The 15,772-nt window shown below is 40.0% G+C and overlaps 1 protein-coding gene across 15 annotated transcripts in view; it reads right to left on the bottom strand.

Moving 5' to 3' along the window:
* PPP6R3 (protein phosphatase 6 regulatory subunit 3) overlaps positions 1-15,772 on the bottom strand; it is a 129,943-nt gene that overhangs the window by 25,168 nt on the left and 89,003 nt on the right. For 13 of the 15 annotated variants that reach the window (XM_039534888.1, XM_039534889.1, XM_039534887.1 and 10 more), the window contains 4 exons: positions 13,007-13,122; positions 11,425-11,510; positions 7,107-7,193; positions 2,902-2,999 (listed from right to left, as the gene is read on the bottom strand). In XM_039534888.1, coding sequence (XP_039390822.1) covers positions 2,902-2,999; positions 7,107-7,193; positions 11,425-11,510; positions 13,007-13,122 — 387 coding nt within the window. The remainder of the gene's footprint in view (positions 1-2,901; positions 3,000-7,106; positions 7,194-11,424; positions 11,511-13,006; positions 13,123-15,772) is intronic. The other 2 variants (XM_039534899.1, XM_039534901.1) reach the window with 2 other exon arrangements.

The raw sequence follows: 15,772 nt of genomic DNA, 5'->3' as shown, positions 1-15,772 counted from the left end.
TAGCCATTCGCAGTCTTTGTTTAATCCTGAGCTGATGGTGTCAAATTTGCAGATGAACTGAAGCTCAGCAGTTTCTCTTTGAAGTCTGGACACAAATCAGATGTTAGGGATGGCAATATACAAAAACCTGTAGGAGAACACTTCAGTCTCCCTGAACGCACAATAGCAGATTTAAAGGTAGCCAGTCTGGTCTTGAAGTTTTTTTGCTGAAGGATGGCTACCTTTAAATCTGCTATTGTGCGTTCAGGGAGACTGAAGTGTTCTCCTACAGGTTTTTGTATATTGCCATCCCTAACATCTGATTTGTGTCCAGACTTCAAAGAAACTGCTGAGCTTCAGTTCATCTGCAAATTTGACACCATCAGCTCAGGATTAAACAAAGACTGCGAATTTTTATACCTACTGCATTTTTATACCTGCCTCTGGAAATTTCCACTACATGCATCCAATGAAGTGGGTATTCACCCACGAAAGCTCATGCTCCAATACGTTTGTTAAAGTGCCACAGAACTCTTTGCCACTTTTACAGATCCAGACTAACACGGCTACCCCTCTGATACTATAAAACTTTAGTAGCAATTTCCCATGCAGCAAGAAAGTGTGTGTTTAGGAGAAACATGCCTCCTACTATCATTCAGTTAAACAATTTATCAAATCATGGGATGTTTCCCATGCACAAAATCTTACAAGGCAATTAAGTCAATAATATAAAAAATGGCTACCTTTTATCAGATACACGGACAAAATAAATCCAAATAAAATAACTGAATGCATGTAATGTGGTCAAACACCACACATGTCAATTTCTTTATCTATTTTTAAAATAGAAAAATAGTGAATACACAGTTCCAAGGAATGTCTACAAACTGACAGAATAAATTTAAAAAAATGAGTTGTCAACTAAGGCCCTAAGTCCATCAAAGAGATCCATGCAGGCAGATTTTACACCTGCCCACGGACTTCAGGGAGACTCTGAAGACATAATGGTCCACCAAGGCAGATTCTTTTAGAAGACTGGACCCTAAATGTAAAGTGTCAACATTAATTGTAAACTTATTTCCTGCGCAAAGAAACCTGATGACCCTTTTCTTACTGACTAGTGAACAGAAAGGAAAACAATTTCACATGTGAAATACTAAGTTCAAAAACTAACATTTATTGTCCCTTTAGGCCTAAAAACTGACCTCTCCACAGTGAGCCCACCTGCAGAGTTTCATCTTAAGGACTGCAAACATTCAGTACTCCTCATGTCTAAAATACCCTTCCTGCAGGTGTGAAATAGGGGGGAAAGTCTGCCAGCCTTTCAGGACAATTCACAGGTATTCTCTCTTTAAGCACATATATGAGTGAGTTTAAAGTTAGCTGTGCATTTGTTAATCTTCCCCTAAATCCTCACTGCATTAAAGATCTGTTGGAGGAGGGGGTAGAAGAGAAACAGCATTTACAGTTCGTTAGATATGACCTTCAAAGTCAAAGCAGATCAATTTTTAGGCCCAACAATTTTAACAATATTCCTTTCACATAAAAGGACTAGAATCACATAATTGAACCACCATGCAAGTTACTAAAGAATAGCCAGCATTTACAGCTAGAAAGTAGGTAAGATTACAAGCAATGAAGTAACTCATATATATGATTTTTTTTTTTATGAGAGTCATGTGGTTTCTGATGGGCGATATCAGGGATCAAATTCACAGAGGTAGCTAGAGGCACAACATCTAGGCAGAGTGCACACCTCAAGGGGTCTGCATTATATTTATATAAGCATCTTGTTAATTATGTGTCATCTTCTTGACAGACTCACCCAAGCAGTATAGTGTGCTAGCTCCTATGGCAGGTGTATACCAAAAATACTGCTATCCAAGTATATTTAACTAACTTAAATTGACCTCTTTTCTACAGACTTCCACCTCCTGACAGTGAATCTTCATCTCTGCACTCAGAGGTTTCATATACAATTCCCTTTCCTGTTGAGAAGGCAGGAGTCAACCTCAATTAGTTTCCCATACTGTTTTGTAGGACAAGCTACAGTAAGGTATCAATAATCAGTATGACAACACTAATCTGCCTTAAATATTTAACTGCTGTCTTGGATTTGTTTTAAAACGGATACTTTGTGCCATGCACACTTAATTCAATTTAATAAAATATGGGGATTAGATAGAAACTAAAACTTATCACCAGCTCCAATTCACTCCTTTTCCAAGAGGGATTCTCAAAAGCATGGTCCTTTTTTCTTTTTTTCTAAGAAATAGGGATCATCCTAAAGATTCTTGGGTTGTATTTTACCTAGACTAAAACTGTTCCCATTTTTAAGTTCTTCACTTACCTTAACTGTAGAAGTGTATGTCTGAACTGCTTTGCTCTCGAACAGATAGATTTATGAAGCCTTTCCTTACTGTCCCCTACAGAAAACACTCATGGATGTGTTGCTCCTGCCAACTTTGCTAGGAAAAGTTAATTTCTGCTATGCACCATGGTGTAGAATATACCCCATGTCTATCTACTATGCCTAAAAACTATCCCACCTATGAATTCTGCCCACACCAGAGCCATGTGCCAAGGGTCTTGTGAATAAGAGAACAGATCCATAGGTTAAGTATGATATTAAGAAGTCTAGTTATATAGTCACAAGCAATGTGTTCTCTTATATAGCTACTGTGGGTTGGGGGGACGAAAGAAATAATAGTGTTGCTCTGAAAAATTGCTCAGGGAAGCTAATCTGCTCTTCCTGAAGCACCCAGTATACGAACTGACCATGTTAGTGCTGATAAACAAGGCCAAATGCAGACAGCTCATCATCAGTCAAGGCTGCAATTAATTACTGGGACACAGTCAAATGTGAAATGATGCAATAAAGAAGAAAATCCCAAGTTAAAACCAGCATAAAGTCATACTCACTTCCCGATGTCATCTTGATCAGCAAACTTCTCATCGTTGAAGCCAAACTGGTCAATAAAATTGGACGTCATTTGTTGCATCTGATAATCAGAAAAGGCCTGGCAATCCCAGGACCAACGACAGTGATATAAAGATTCTAATAATACTCTGAACACTATTTGCCCATTTTGCTCCAGAAATAAATAAATTGTGTTAATCTAAACACAGGGGGTTATAAATTAATTTGTTTTAAATCTATAAATTATCTCAGCCACTGAATATACACTGACCCACATTTGATGGCTTTGATGCCAGCTTGGTAGCAGCTCTAATAGGAAAGTTAATCTTCACTCTACATGTGGTCTTAAATACCACCTTTCCAAATGCATTTCCCAGGACACACTGTGACAGGACAGCTTATTAGGTACTGGAGAAAAACTGCCTTCAACCTTGTCAACATGAAACTTTTAAACCACATGACTCAGGGAAGAGGGGAGAGCAGGGCATTGTTATAAATAGAAAAAAATGTGTGGGTAAGAAGTTATCAATTTCAACTATAAGATCTAACAGTATCTCTCCATTACCCCCAAAAAAACACAAGTGGAAACCAGAAGAGTTAAAGCAGACATACCACACATCTAAATTTAATGTTGCCAACTCTCACAATTTTGTCACAAATTTCATGAGATTTGGGGGGTTTAAGGTTCTTTTTGTTTTTTAAATAAAGTCTCAACAGACCTCAGATTACTGGCTTTAAAACTTGTGAAATTTCCCTTATGTAAAATAACTTATTTTCAGTGGGGCTGAAGCCAAACTGCTCTCTGCCAAAACAGTCACCACTCTCTACAGACTTCGCATGTTGAAGGGAGACTGCAACCTCATTGTTTTCAATGAAACTTAACCCAGGTTACCCTCAGGGAAGATAGCCACTCTCTGGACTGTATGGTTAGTCAGCTAGACAGGACGTGGGAATATGAGAAGCCAGAGATGGCCTGAAAAGGAGGTACTGAGAAGGCAAGGTATAGAGGAATAGGTGATGGCAGAGGGGAAAAAAAAAACAGGGTTGGGTTGGGGACAGGAAATTATGGAGGAAGATAAAACAGGGCAGTGATGAGGAAGGAGAGGGATACAATGGCAACTTTCTACACTCCTGGGATTAGGAGTGAATAAGGGGAACCTCCATCCAAGCAGCCACTGGAGAAGCCTGCCTTTTTGCATGTGTTTCAGGTAGAATTTTGACCTGAAACATTCACAAGTGCCAATCAATCCCTCAGGTCTTTTATAGTAGATAGCACTACATTGGGCAAAACATATGGCTGGCCTAGTAATATTAGACCTTTGTTCTTCCTGCGCTGACTGTCCATATAAAGCATTACTAGGTCTTAGAAAGGCACTAAACACTTCTTCTGTAAAGTACTTTGATAGCTATGGATGAAGAGAACTTATTACTGAATGCATGTGGATGAGAAGACATTCATAAGGGTGTTGTTAATGATAAATGGAATGATGAAAGAAACTAAGTTAATGGTGAAAAGTCAATTAGATTTTTAAAATTCTATCAGTTTTCAAGTGAAATAAGTGTAGGCAGCAACTTCTGTTTTATCAAATATGTAAGTCATCCTAGTGACAGTATCTTTTAAAGCGTAATAGTGGGAAAGAGCACGCTAGAGAAGCATTCCAAGACATAGCCAAGAGTCAGAACCTGCTGACATTTTGACAGGCCAAAAGGCAGATACAAGCTTTACAAAGTGAAAAATGAATGGAAACGCTGATATACTTCTGCTTGTTGCCCTTAAAATAGAGGGATCAGCAGAAAGATTTACAGCATGAGACCCTTCTTGGTGGTACCATCTCTAGGGTTTGTCATGAACTTCCCTAAACAAAGCTCATCAAGCAATGGGGGGGGATCAATTTTACCTTTAAAAATCCTAAAAAAAAAAAAAGGTAGCAGAGCAGGCCTAACGTCTTTATGGCATCATAAATTAAGTTAGAAGTCAGGTGTCAAAAGTTATGAAAAACATGTCTGAAGATTTACTTTATAAAAAGGAATGATTTCTCCATCTAATAAAGAAAAACATTTTGCCTGCGAAAAGATCCCTTTTGCCTGAGTCATCAGGATCAAATCTACTTTAGGTGTTCTCATCTAGGGCAGCCTGAGATTTTACTTAGGTCTTTGAAGATAAATTTGGAGAGATTTTCATGAAAAGGAAAACACCACTTTTCATATTCAGTTATGCAGACTTGTATTTATTCCTTAACTATGCCTATATCACCAACTTTCTGGAAATCTCATGATGCTGCACAAGCATCAGCACAGCTCCGCTGGTGCTAGCAATTGTAGGAGCATTAGTGTACACTGGTTGGTTGTCAGAATTTTTAACCACTAAGTCATCTAACTTTGCTCACAGCAGGTCCAGACAACACAGTAGTAAAAATGCCAGCAGATGGTCTACAATATCACTACCACTCTTACCAGCACTAGATTTGATGGAGTCTTAAATTTTGCCCACAGAGCTCAATGTTTGGGATTACTTATGTGTGCATTATAAATTCTTTCCTGACGTGCGCTTTGCAAATTGGGAGAACAAATTTCCAGTCATGAGGCAGCAGACTCTCCCCCTAATATTTAAAGTAAGGAAGGTCTTTAAAAAAAAAAACTGTCCTGAGAATGAATTAATGAACGTTTCTTTCAAAATGATAGAGTTTTAAAATTATTTCTGATGACAGAACTGACTGAGGCATTCCACTGATCAGAGAGACAGAATTAAGACACTTCTGGACTGAGGATTCTTCATTAGAGAGAAATCGAACATTAGAATGAGACTTGGTCAGGAAGCTGAAGAAAAGAAAGCTGGAGGCTGCCTGTTTTAGTCTGGGCCTCAGTAAATCTGGCAAACAAAGTAAACCCACCTAAAAAAGGTTAATAGGTTCCCAGAAGTTCAGAAGAGTAGAAGGAAAAAGACTACCAGTGCACTAGACATTACAGTGCCTCCACTTATTCTGGAAAACTGATCTGCTCTTCCTTACAATACAGCAAAGAATCCTGTGGCACCTTATAGACTAACAGACGTTTTGCTTTTACAGATCCAGACTAACACGGCTACCCCTCTGATACTTCCTTACAATGGTGTCTCCCGTCTACTGTCTTTCACGTCATACTCAGTTTTCTACAGAAGACACTATATCAAGGTACAGTTCTCTATTCTAGGCTTAAAAAGGACAAGAAGCCTCATGACAAACTCTTCTAAGACACTAAAAAGACTGTGTTACACCATTATCCCATATAGCATGCAACAGCAATGGTCCATCTGCATTTCTGTTAGATTAACTACCTAAACACATGCAGTTTCTGTGACAGACTAGGCAGAGCTCACACTGAAGTACACAGTTAGAAGATGGTGCTTGAAGACTATGAAGGGTTTCTAAAAGATTCCACATTCCTACAGAAGCTGCTACCTTGCTGAAGACACCAACCCCATCAAATCTAGAATGGTGCAACTAAGATGCAATAAATCACTGAAATATCAGACATGAAAAAGTTAATTATTTCTAAAATTAACAAAAACCTCAAGCAAACTTTTGGAACAACTGCACTTTATATAAATGATAAAGGTATATAAACTTTAAGAACTACAGACTGTAGTACTTGGGTTGAGGCAGTTACAAACAGCTAATGGTACAAGCAGCAATTTAAATAACTTTTGTTTAGTAACTTGAATCTATAGCACCTTCAGGATTGGAGATCTAAATCAATGTACACTGTATTCAGATTTTGATAGCTTTCACTTTCCTCCAGTGCCAGAGGAATAAAGAAGATGTACATTACAAATGGAATGATGCTAGTACAGAATAGCTGTCACCCTTCACCCATCAAAAATGGCAAAGTACCAGAAGTGCTTCCAAAAACTATTTTCTAAATGAAAGTGCTAACTCAAGTAGACTGCTATACAGTTAGCTGGTGCTTTCAAAAACACCACTCACTTGTGTGGCATTACCATATTAAATCCTGTAACATTGTCAATTAGCAAACTATAAATATGTATAGAACTTTAAACTGCACTCTGCCTACATTTTTTATACACTTTCCTGTTTCACCACTGAATTCTCCAAATGGTGTTTTGCATCAAATGCAGCCACCCATCCCCAAAGACAAAAATCCCACAGAAAAGCTACTTTTACAAAGAAGGCACACCTGTGAACAACACTGTTAAATGAATTTAACTCACTTGCTGCAAAGAAGAATCTTGTGAAAAACCAGTTTCTTTAAAGTCAATTTCATCATCGCTGGATGAATGAATGTGGCAGGTAGTAACCTAGACAAAAAAGTTTAGACAGCTATTTAATTAAACAAAAGGCTTTGTGTAGATTAGAATTATTATGCGAGGTCATTACTTTCATTTTTAGACCAGCAAACACACTATTCCATCTGTAAATGCATATATTTCATCCACTAACATTATATTTGCATGTCACCAGTCATTACATTAGTGTTTGACACCTTTAGTGAATAATTCCATCTTTAACATCTAGCAAAACTAACTCTAGAGTTCCTTCAGTGGATGCTACTTAATAGGTCCAAACTGGCCAAACAGGACAGGAGCAAAACTGTATCTTACCATTTAGATACAATATGAAATTATTCCAGTTAATAAGGAAGTTCTTCCATGAAGGTGTGCTTATTAACAATTCTACCAATTAAGTGTAGCATTCATCCACTGTGAATCAAAACATCTTTTACCCAGTTACAGCACTACACAGTTGAAGAACACCACTGTTTTTGAGGGTGGAAGCTGAATTTGCTTTCCACTGAAGCACTGGCCACTGCTGGAGTCAGCCGCTGTCTTGCCTCACCAGTGTCCAATATAGCAATTGCTATGTGCCCATAAATCTGGAGACGATTTAACAAGGGGGAAAAAACAGATTTTAAAAACCCCCAAATTAAAACAAAAACAAAAACAAAAAACCCCACATTTTTACAGTTACACATCAGGGTCTTGATCCTCAGAAGTGCTGAGTGCCTACAACTCCTAATTAATTCTCAGAACCCGGTAACTTTGTTAAGATCAGGCTTAGTAATGCTTCTACGAAAAATAAAACACTGCATAGTGCAGTTGTTTTCAACCTGTGGTCTGCGGACCCACAGAGCCAAAACTAGGCATTTTAGTGTCCACTGTGAGCAAGCACATTTGCACCCCTTGCCACTTTTCATTATTTTCCCACCCCCATGATTTTGCACCCTGAGCAGCTATCCCACTCTGGTTAAGGCCCTGCTAAGGGGTCCGCAAAAGGTGACTATGAAAATAAAGTTTCAGATCCAAGAAAAGGTGTTCCGTTTAGCTGATTAAAGGTATGTGAATATCCCCACCTACAGGTCAAACCCCAGAAGTGTTGTCATTACTGTAGAAGCCCACAGTTTAGTGCCCTCTCTCACACAGTGTGAAATGCCGTGCCGAGAACAAGCAATGTTTATAGCTGAATTTTGTTCAATCAGTTTTTAGTCTATGATTTTTACAGCAGGAGCCAACAGACCACAGGTTGAACTTCCAAAGGGGTCCAGCTCCATTCAAACTTTAAGGGTCAGCAAATGAAAAAAGGTTGAAAACCACTGGCATAGAGAAAAGGGACCAATTCTTTTATTTGCTATTTTGAAACAAATTATCCACTTTCTGAAACAAATATGACAGCCTAAAAAATAATACCTTTAATGTTCAATTCACGCATAACAACAAATCAGTTTCACCCCCTAAAAACTACCCATAAGCTGAGATCAAAGAAAGAATTATAAAAGTGTAAAAACAAAATAGCAAGATTTTTCTATGCAATGTTTTTTAATTCATGGCCCCACAGGGGAATGGAATACTACTTGTTTTAAACAACTTAAGTAACCAAATGAATCCTTGGAACAATTCAACAGTAAACTGCAAATTACTTATAAATTATAGTGTGGATTGTGCATACGGTATATTTTTCACTTGAAAATTTGTTTTAGGCCTCAATTAGGCATTATAATATAGAACGGAATAAATCATGTCATCGGATCTTGCTTTCTAGTCTACCAAAACCATCTGTTCAGGATTAAACACAATCCCAATCACTTTTGTTTCAACTTCAAGTTTCTTAAATTTTAACTAGTAAATCTGTAAACAGGTAACTAAAACACAAATAAAATCAAACCAAAGTAAACACTTAAACCCTCAAGTCAAAATTCCAGCTAACTGAATGGGCTTGAAACCAAATTTAGGCATATCTGCAAGAAAAACATTTCAGGATTCTTATCAAGCTCTTCATTTAAACACAGTCAGTAGGCTCAAGCAAGTACTAGATTAAAAGACCAGTATCTGAACTCTTGCTCTAGTAGTTACCAAAGACAATAGCGAAACAGTTTTTACAGTTTGAGAAGAAAAATTAGAAGCTAGTGTTGTTTACAAGTACCCATTATGTATTCACTATCAGTTCTAATGTCTCTCTTCTTGAGATTTTTCATGTCTCATGAATGGAGCAATTTACCATTAGGATACACAAATTAATCTTTAAATGCATACCTTTTCTCCATAGAAATCACTTTCCTTAGCTATTTAAGATTTTCAAAATAAGAATTGTGTTAAAGGCCCCAAAGTAATAATGTAAGAAAGGCTTTTTATTTTTGATGGAAGAGATACCATAATTATGAAAAATTGGAGATCTTTACGATGATTAGTTATTTCAATGAACTTCCAACAGCAAACTTGCTTAAAAGTGCTATTTTAATTAGAGCGTACGTCAGACCAGTTAGTGTACCTGGAGAAATCAGACCCCCATTTGTGAGAGACTTGCAGTTATCAGACTCAAGGGGATCTACTACGGAAGAGCTAAGAGTCTTGCAGTTAATTCAAGAAACTTAAACTGAACATGAGACAATTCAGCATCAAACTCTGTTGGCCCCACTTCGTCTGGAATTCTGTTAGATATACAGTTTTAAAAGGAATGGGTCATATCTATATCAAAGAAAGTTAATAATCCAATATTCTACCTGGCTTAAAAATTTAGACTGACCTAGAGAAAACTTGTAAGAAAACCTGCTGGAGACTCTGACCGCACAACACTAGTAATCTATATTTTGGATTAATGTTTCTCAGATTAGGTTATTATTTATCGTGGCAAGTTGTTTTACCCCAGGATCAAGAAAAAGCTTTTCCTCAAACAAAGAAATGTAATGGTTCCACACATTTACCTAAACCACGCTACATTTCTAAATGTCAGGAGGCTATGAAGATTATAAATTGGACCAGAATCACACTGCAAACCTGTGGGCCATTTCCAATAAGGCTATAGATCAAAAAAATTCATAGGATGCATTGTTTTCTTGAATAAATATCCAATGCAGTTCTGACTAGTATCCACTACAGATATCAGAAAACCCCATGAATTCATTGTTTTTATGCCTGTATTAGGCAACTCTAGGGTACTGAATTATTTTTATTTCACACATGGCCTTCTGCTGTGAATCTTGCATTGTTGTACTCTCACATGAAAATTTTAATAAATTAAGAACAGATTTAACAATCTTTATTCATTTTTTGGTCCAAATTAGTGATGTATAATTGCCACTTAGTGAAACCATAAAGAAACCAGTGATCCTTGGAGAAATAAAAAAAAAAAACAATTATAATGAGGCCCAAGTAGGCAACCACCTCAGTTTATAAATAAATAATCAAGTTTGTCCTATTTTGAGTTGAGGGACCTGACTGCTGTTACACTGACACTGACTTTAAATACAAACAAACAGAAAATGCTGTCTCTGTTTAAGACTATTTCTGCACCTCACAATTAGATGTGTTTAGCCTTTAAAAGGCCAATGTAAACTCTGAACCACTCAGTGCAGAAAGAATAGTCGTGACAGGACTTTAATCAAGGCAAAATTATATTTCTTCATTAAAAGTGAGGTAGGTATTTGTGTGCATCATTCAATGATACAGGAAACAGTTTCACTTTAACTGTATGTATGTAGGCTTGCTTACATACTGTATATGAAAAACCCCAGCTTCAGCAATTTGAGTCTCAATTCTTCAAGCAGTTTTGGATTTACAAAGACCCCAAAGTGACCTCTTCCTGTTGGGTGGTACTTTAAGAGTGAGGTGCAATACAATATGAGCCCAACTCCAAACACCCTTGCAAAACCATATTAAAATTACCGATAAGGCAGCCATATTTGCAAAGGAAACCAAGGAGGTGCCGATGCCACAGTGCAGCTACTGGAGAGGTTTGATGGCATTCTGTCTGAGAAGCATGATGGCTGAAAAAGCCGAAGTGCAACCGTATCCCTGACACATGGGAAGGGAAAAGGATGCCCTTATAACAGCAAAAAAACCAGGAATACTTGTGGCACCTAAAAGACTAACAAATTTATTTAAGCATGAGCTTTCGTGAGCTCATGCTTAAATAAATTTGTTAGTCTTTCAGGTTCCACAAGTACTCCTGTTTTTTTTGCGGATACAGACTAACACGGTTATTACTCTGAAACTTCTAACAGCAGTAACTTTTCAAACTTCATCTTACAAAACCTACTAGATCCACGGTGTTCCTTTTGTTAGTTTCTCCTAAGGAGTTTGTACAGAAGGTCTCCCATCGCTCCCGGACATCATCTGGAAGCTCTAGAGTAAAACGGAGGAAAAAAGTTTTAGTACCAGTATCACTCAAGGCAGTTAGTTTTCACTCTCTTCTCAGCTCCCAAAGTTAAACTTGCAAAAATCACTGCAGAACATGTTATGCTATACATAAAATTGCAAATTCTCAGGCACTGTTTATTCTAACAAGGTGTGGTTTTCAGGCAGACATTTCCAGTCTATTAGATGACAATCTCAATGGCTCACTGGTGCAGTAAGCCTGTAACTGTACATGAGTATAAGGAATGTGGGAGTAACCTCGAGCACGTGAGGACTTGGGAAAAATTAACACTGCAAGAAGGAACACATGGGATATCTGAGACTGAGAAGGCCTATGCTGGAGAGATTAATTATTCTAGAAGTACCTGTGTAAATAAGCCATTCTCCAGAAGAAGATACTTGACTCAGTATAGTTTTCATTAGGGCAGGCCACCAGTGTTCCCTCTATTTTTTCCCCACACACGTGAAGAATGAATTTTGTTATGTGTACCAACATGGAGGAGATGTGTGACACATCACCTTCGTATTGGTGCACATAACAAAATTCATGTGGTGGGGGTGGGCCCAAGGGGTTTGGAGTATGGGAGGGGACTCAGGGCTGGGACAGAGGGTTGAAGTACAGGGGTGTGAGGGTTCCAGCTGGGGGTGCGGGCTCTGGGGTGGGATTGGAGATGAAGGGCTCAGCGCTGGGGCAGGATTGGGGTTGGGATGGGGGTGGGGGGGTGCAGGCTCCGGGGTGGAGCTGGGGATGAGGAGTTTGAGGTGCAGGCTGCCCCGGGGCTATGGCAGGAAGTGAGGATTCCCCCCAGCTCTCTATACAGCAGCATCTGGGCTAGGAAGGGAGAGGCACCTCTCCCCACCGCAGCAGCTCCAGGACTGGGGCTGTGGGATAGGTCCCTCTCCCCGACCCACAGCAGGTCGAGGGGTGGGCTGGGAAATGGGCACCTATCCTCTGGCCATGGCAGATTGGGGGGAGGGGGGAGAGGCAGGCTAGGTGGGGGCCGGGAGAGGGGCACCTGTCCCCCGGCCATGGCAGGTCGGGGGGCCAGGCTAGGTGGGGTCCGGGCACCTCTCCCCCGGCCGTGGCACGTCCAGGCCAGAGCTGGGTTCAGGTCCGGGAAGGAGCACCTGTCCCCCGGCTGCAGCAGGTTCACCAGGGCTAGGTTTCCTAAGCCCCTGCGCAGTGCTTAATAAGCTGCTGTGTGGCCACGCTGCTCAGAGGGAATTTAGCAGGCAACCCCCGCTCACATTTATTTGAAGAAGCCATGGCACTGCTTCCCTAAGTTTGGGGAGAGCAAGTCATATAATTTAATAGGTTACTTGGACTTACACAAACAGTAAGAAGTCTGCTTCTTTCCCTGGGACAAACAACTTTTGGCAAGAAAGCCCCTATTAAAAGCTGCCTTTTACATTCCTAGCATGATTTAATTCTACAAATCCAACTAACAGAATGGTGCAACAAACCTGCTGAAGTTTAATGTTACCTTTAATAAGCTGTTGTACTAGTGCGCTGTTTGGCCCCTTATCAGTACTGTGCACAATACAGTTAGCTATCCTTGTTAAATGACCCATATAACCATGCCGCCTTCCTCCTTCAGCCCTGAAAAAGAGAAGTTCAAATGTTCATCTTCCCAAATAGCTGGCTGTTGAAGTATTTTGTAGTTATGGAACGTTAAGCCTATAAATCCAAGGAAGCAACACAAAAAGTTAGACCAGACAAGCGAGGAAACAAAGTACTTTAAATACTCGTAAGGAGAATGAGTAACGTATACTTCAAACCAAAACTTTTTTTGGGCTGCTAAAACACATATTTTGGGCACCCTCTCTGAACTGTTTTTAAAATACATAAAGCTATCCATATAGAAAGAGAAGCATGTTTAGTCATCAAGTTATTCTCCTGCTTCTACATAGTTTTGAGGGAAGTTAGTATGGTCAGAATAAGAGCAAAAATCCATTTAATATTAGATCCAATTTGCTAACAGGTTTGGAGAACCTACCTCACATAAGACGTTCAGACACCTTTCCTGAAAACTAATACTTTTCACTTAATACTTCAAAATATTCCAAAAAGGGAGTTTTGAGCCTCTAACAGTGCTAAAATAATTCATTAATTCAGGCTACAATAAAACATTCCCAGATTTTGTAAAGTCTGTCTCAGGGCTAGCCTAACACAAGGGCTAACAAACTTCTACGTACCAGATTAATTGGGACTGTAGTTTGAGAATGGCATTCAGGACATTACTAGAAATTCCTAGATCTTTGTCCAAAGTGTTCCGCTGCCAAAGCTAACATGCCTGACAAGGAACTGGAAATAGCAGCTCCCAGAATGACACCTTGCAGGGCTGAAGGACAACAGTTAAGACTAGCCGGAGGTGGCCTAGCCTTGAGAAACTGAAAATTAGAGTATCAGAGGGGTAGCTGTGTTAGTCTGGATCTGTAAAAGCAACAAAGAATCCTGTGGCACCTTATAGACTAACAGACGTTTTGCAGCATGAGCTTTCGTGGGTGAATACACAGGATTCTTTGTTGCTTTTGAAAATTAGAGAAACATCTAGATCTGAGCTTCACTGCCAAATACCAGCAGCTGGTTGCAGGACAGGGATATCTGTCCTCAGCCTGGACATACTGGCTGCATTTGAGGAAAAGCAAGATTGCGTTAAGGAACCACTTGCCCGGTTGGACAGGCAGGCATCCAGTCCGCTGTTCAAATGAGCTTCTCAGTTATAAAAGCAACTAGATGGACAGCTCAAGATAAAGAAAACTTAGAAGCCACATCTTGCACAAAAAGTTTGTCTACACAGGAACACTAAGGAAAATTAATCCAAATTAACTAAAGGTGTTAAAGTGGATTAGTTAAAATGCATTAAACCTGTGTGGAAACTCACGCAGAATTAAAGTGACCTTAATTAGGTTTTGTTTAACGAATTAAGGACGGGTCTATGCTGTGCCAAAATGCACACTGTGGAGGTGTGAAAAGCAGAGTACACCAAAATGTTATGCTCTAACTGCCCCACATGGATGCTGCTGGCACAAACTAAAAGATGCGTAGTTCACATTAACATAGCCCTGTTTGAAAGACTACATTAAGCCTCTGTGTAGAGACATTCAGAAATGAAGTGGTCTTAATTCAATATAGCTTAATGCAGGGGTTCTCAAACGGTGGGTTGCGATCCCAAAGTGGGTCTCAACCCCATTTTAATATCAGACACCTTATTAAGAGTTACACTTTTATCAAAGTCTCTTAACTGATGCCCTTTCTTGATGACATGAATCAAGCCTGATTATAGTGAATATTTCACCACCCCAACCCACAATAAGAACCAAGACAAGATGTTCTCATGAGTCTTCTAGCTACAATTCAATCCAATTTAAAACTCATTTGGTCTTGCTTTTAAAGTTAATTGATTAAAGCACTAAGATCCACATGGAGTGTTGTCAGTTACTGTATGTAGAGAGGCAAGACAAGCCCAAATGGAGAAACACAGCCATCAAGCAGAACCTCCTTGAGCATTGTGAAAGCAAAGAAGTTATTTAAGCATGGCAAGCTTAAGCACTGACATACACTGTGTGCACACTTACAACCAAGTGTGGTGTTCTTCCAGACTTAATCTGTACAACATTTACTCTTGGGGGAATACTACACATGCAAAGAATTTATGTCCCCCCCAGATTTCTTTGCTTCCCTGCAGAAAAATGACTTTCTGATGGGGAAGCAAAGGGAAGCCACAGGAGCAGTCAATAACCCTTCCTAGCAGTATGTTTCGGGTGCCCAGGGCAGCCGGCAGAGAGGTAAATCATTGTGGGGCAGGAGGAGGAGGAACTGAGGAAGACCCAGCAGGTGGCTCCTAATGTGTGCAGGCTCAGCTGCTAATCTGGGCTGGGCTAGGGAGGACGGACTTCCTCTTCCCCTGCATGGCATTCGTGGTCAGGACAGACCCACCCAGGAGATTTCTCCCCCAGCTGCAGAAAGCTCTGCAAACTCGTGCACCCTCTCCCCCTGCTTCCTGCACCCATTGCTCCTCAGCTGCAGGGGGAAGGATCTCTGTACAAGGAGCTGCTCCCTCATCTGCTCAACCCCTGTGCATCCAGACGCCCTCATACCAAGACCCTCCTGCCAAGCCTCACCCCCAACCCCCTGCACTCAAATCCCTGCCGATGAGCCCCAAGCCATGCACACTCAGATCTCCACCCTACCAAGCCCCAACCAGTCGCACCTCAATATCCACCCCCACTTAGCCCTACTCTCCCAG

The sequence above is a fragment of the Mauremys reevesii genome, linkage group 4 (genome assembly GCF_016161935.1).
Source record: "Mauremys reevesii isolate NIE-2019 linkage group 4, ASM1616193v1, whole genome shotgun sequence".
NCBI lineage: Eukaryota > Metazoa > Chordata > Testudines > Geoemydidae > Mauremys > Mauremys reevesii.
This window is presented reverse-complemented; position numbering and strand designations above follow the sequence as displayed.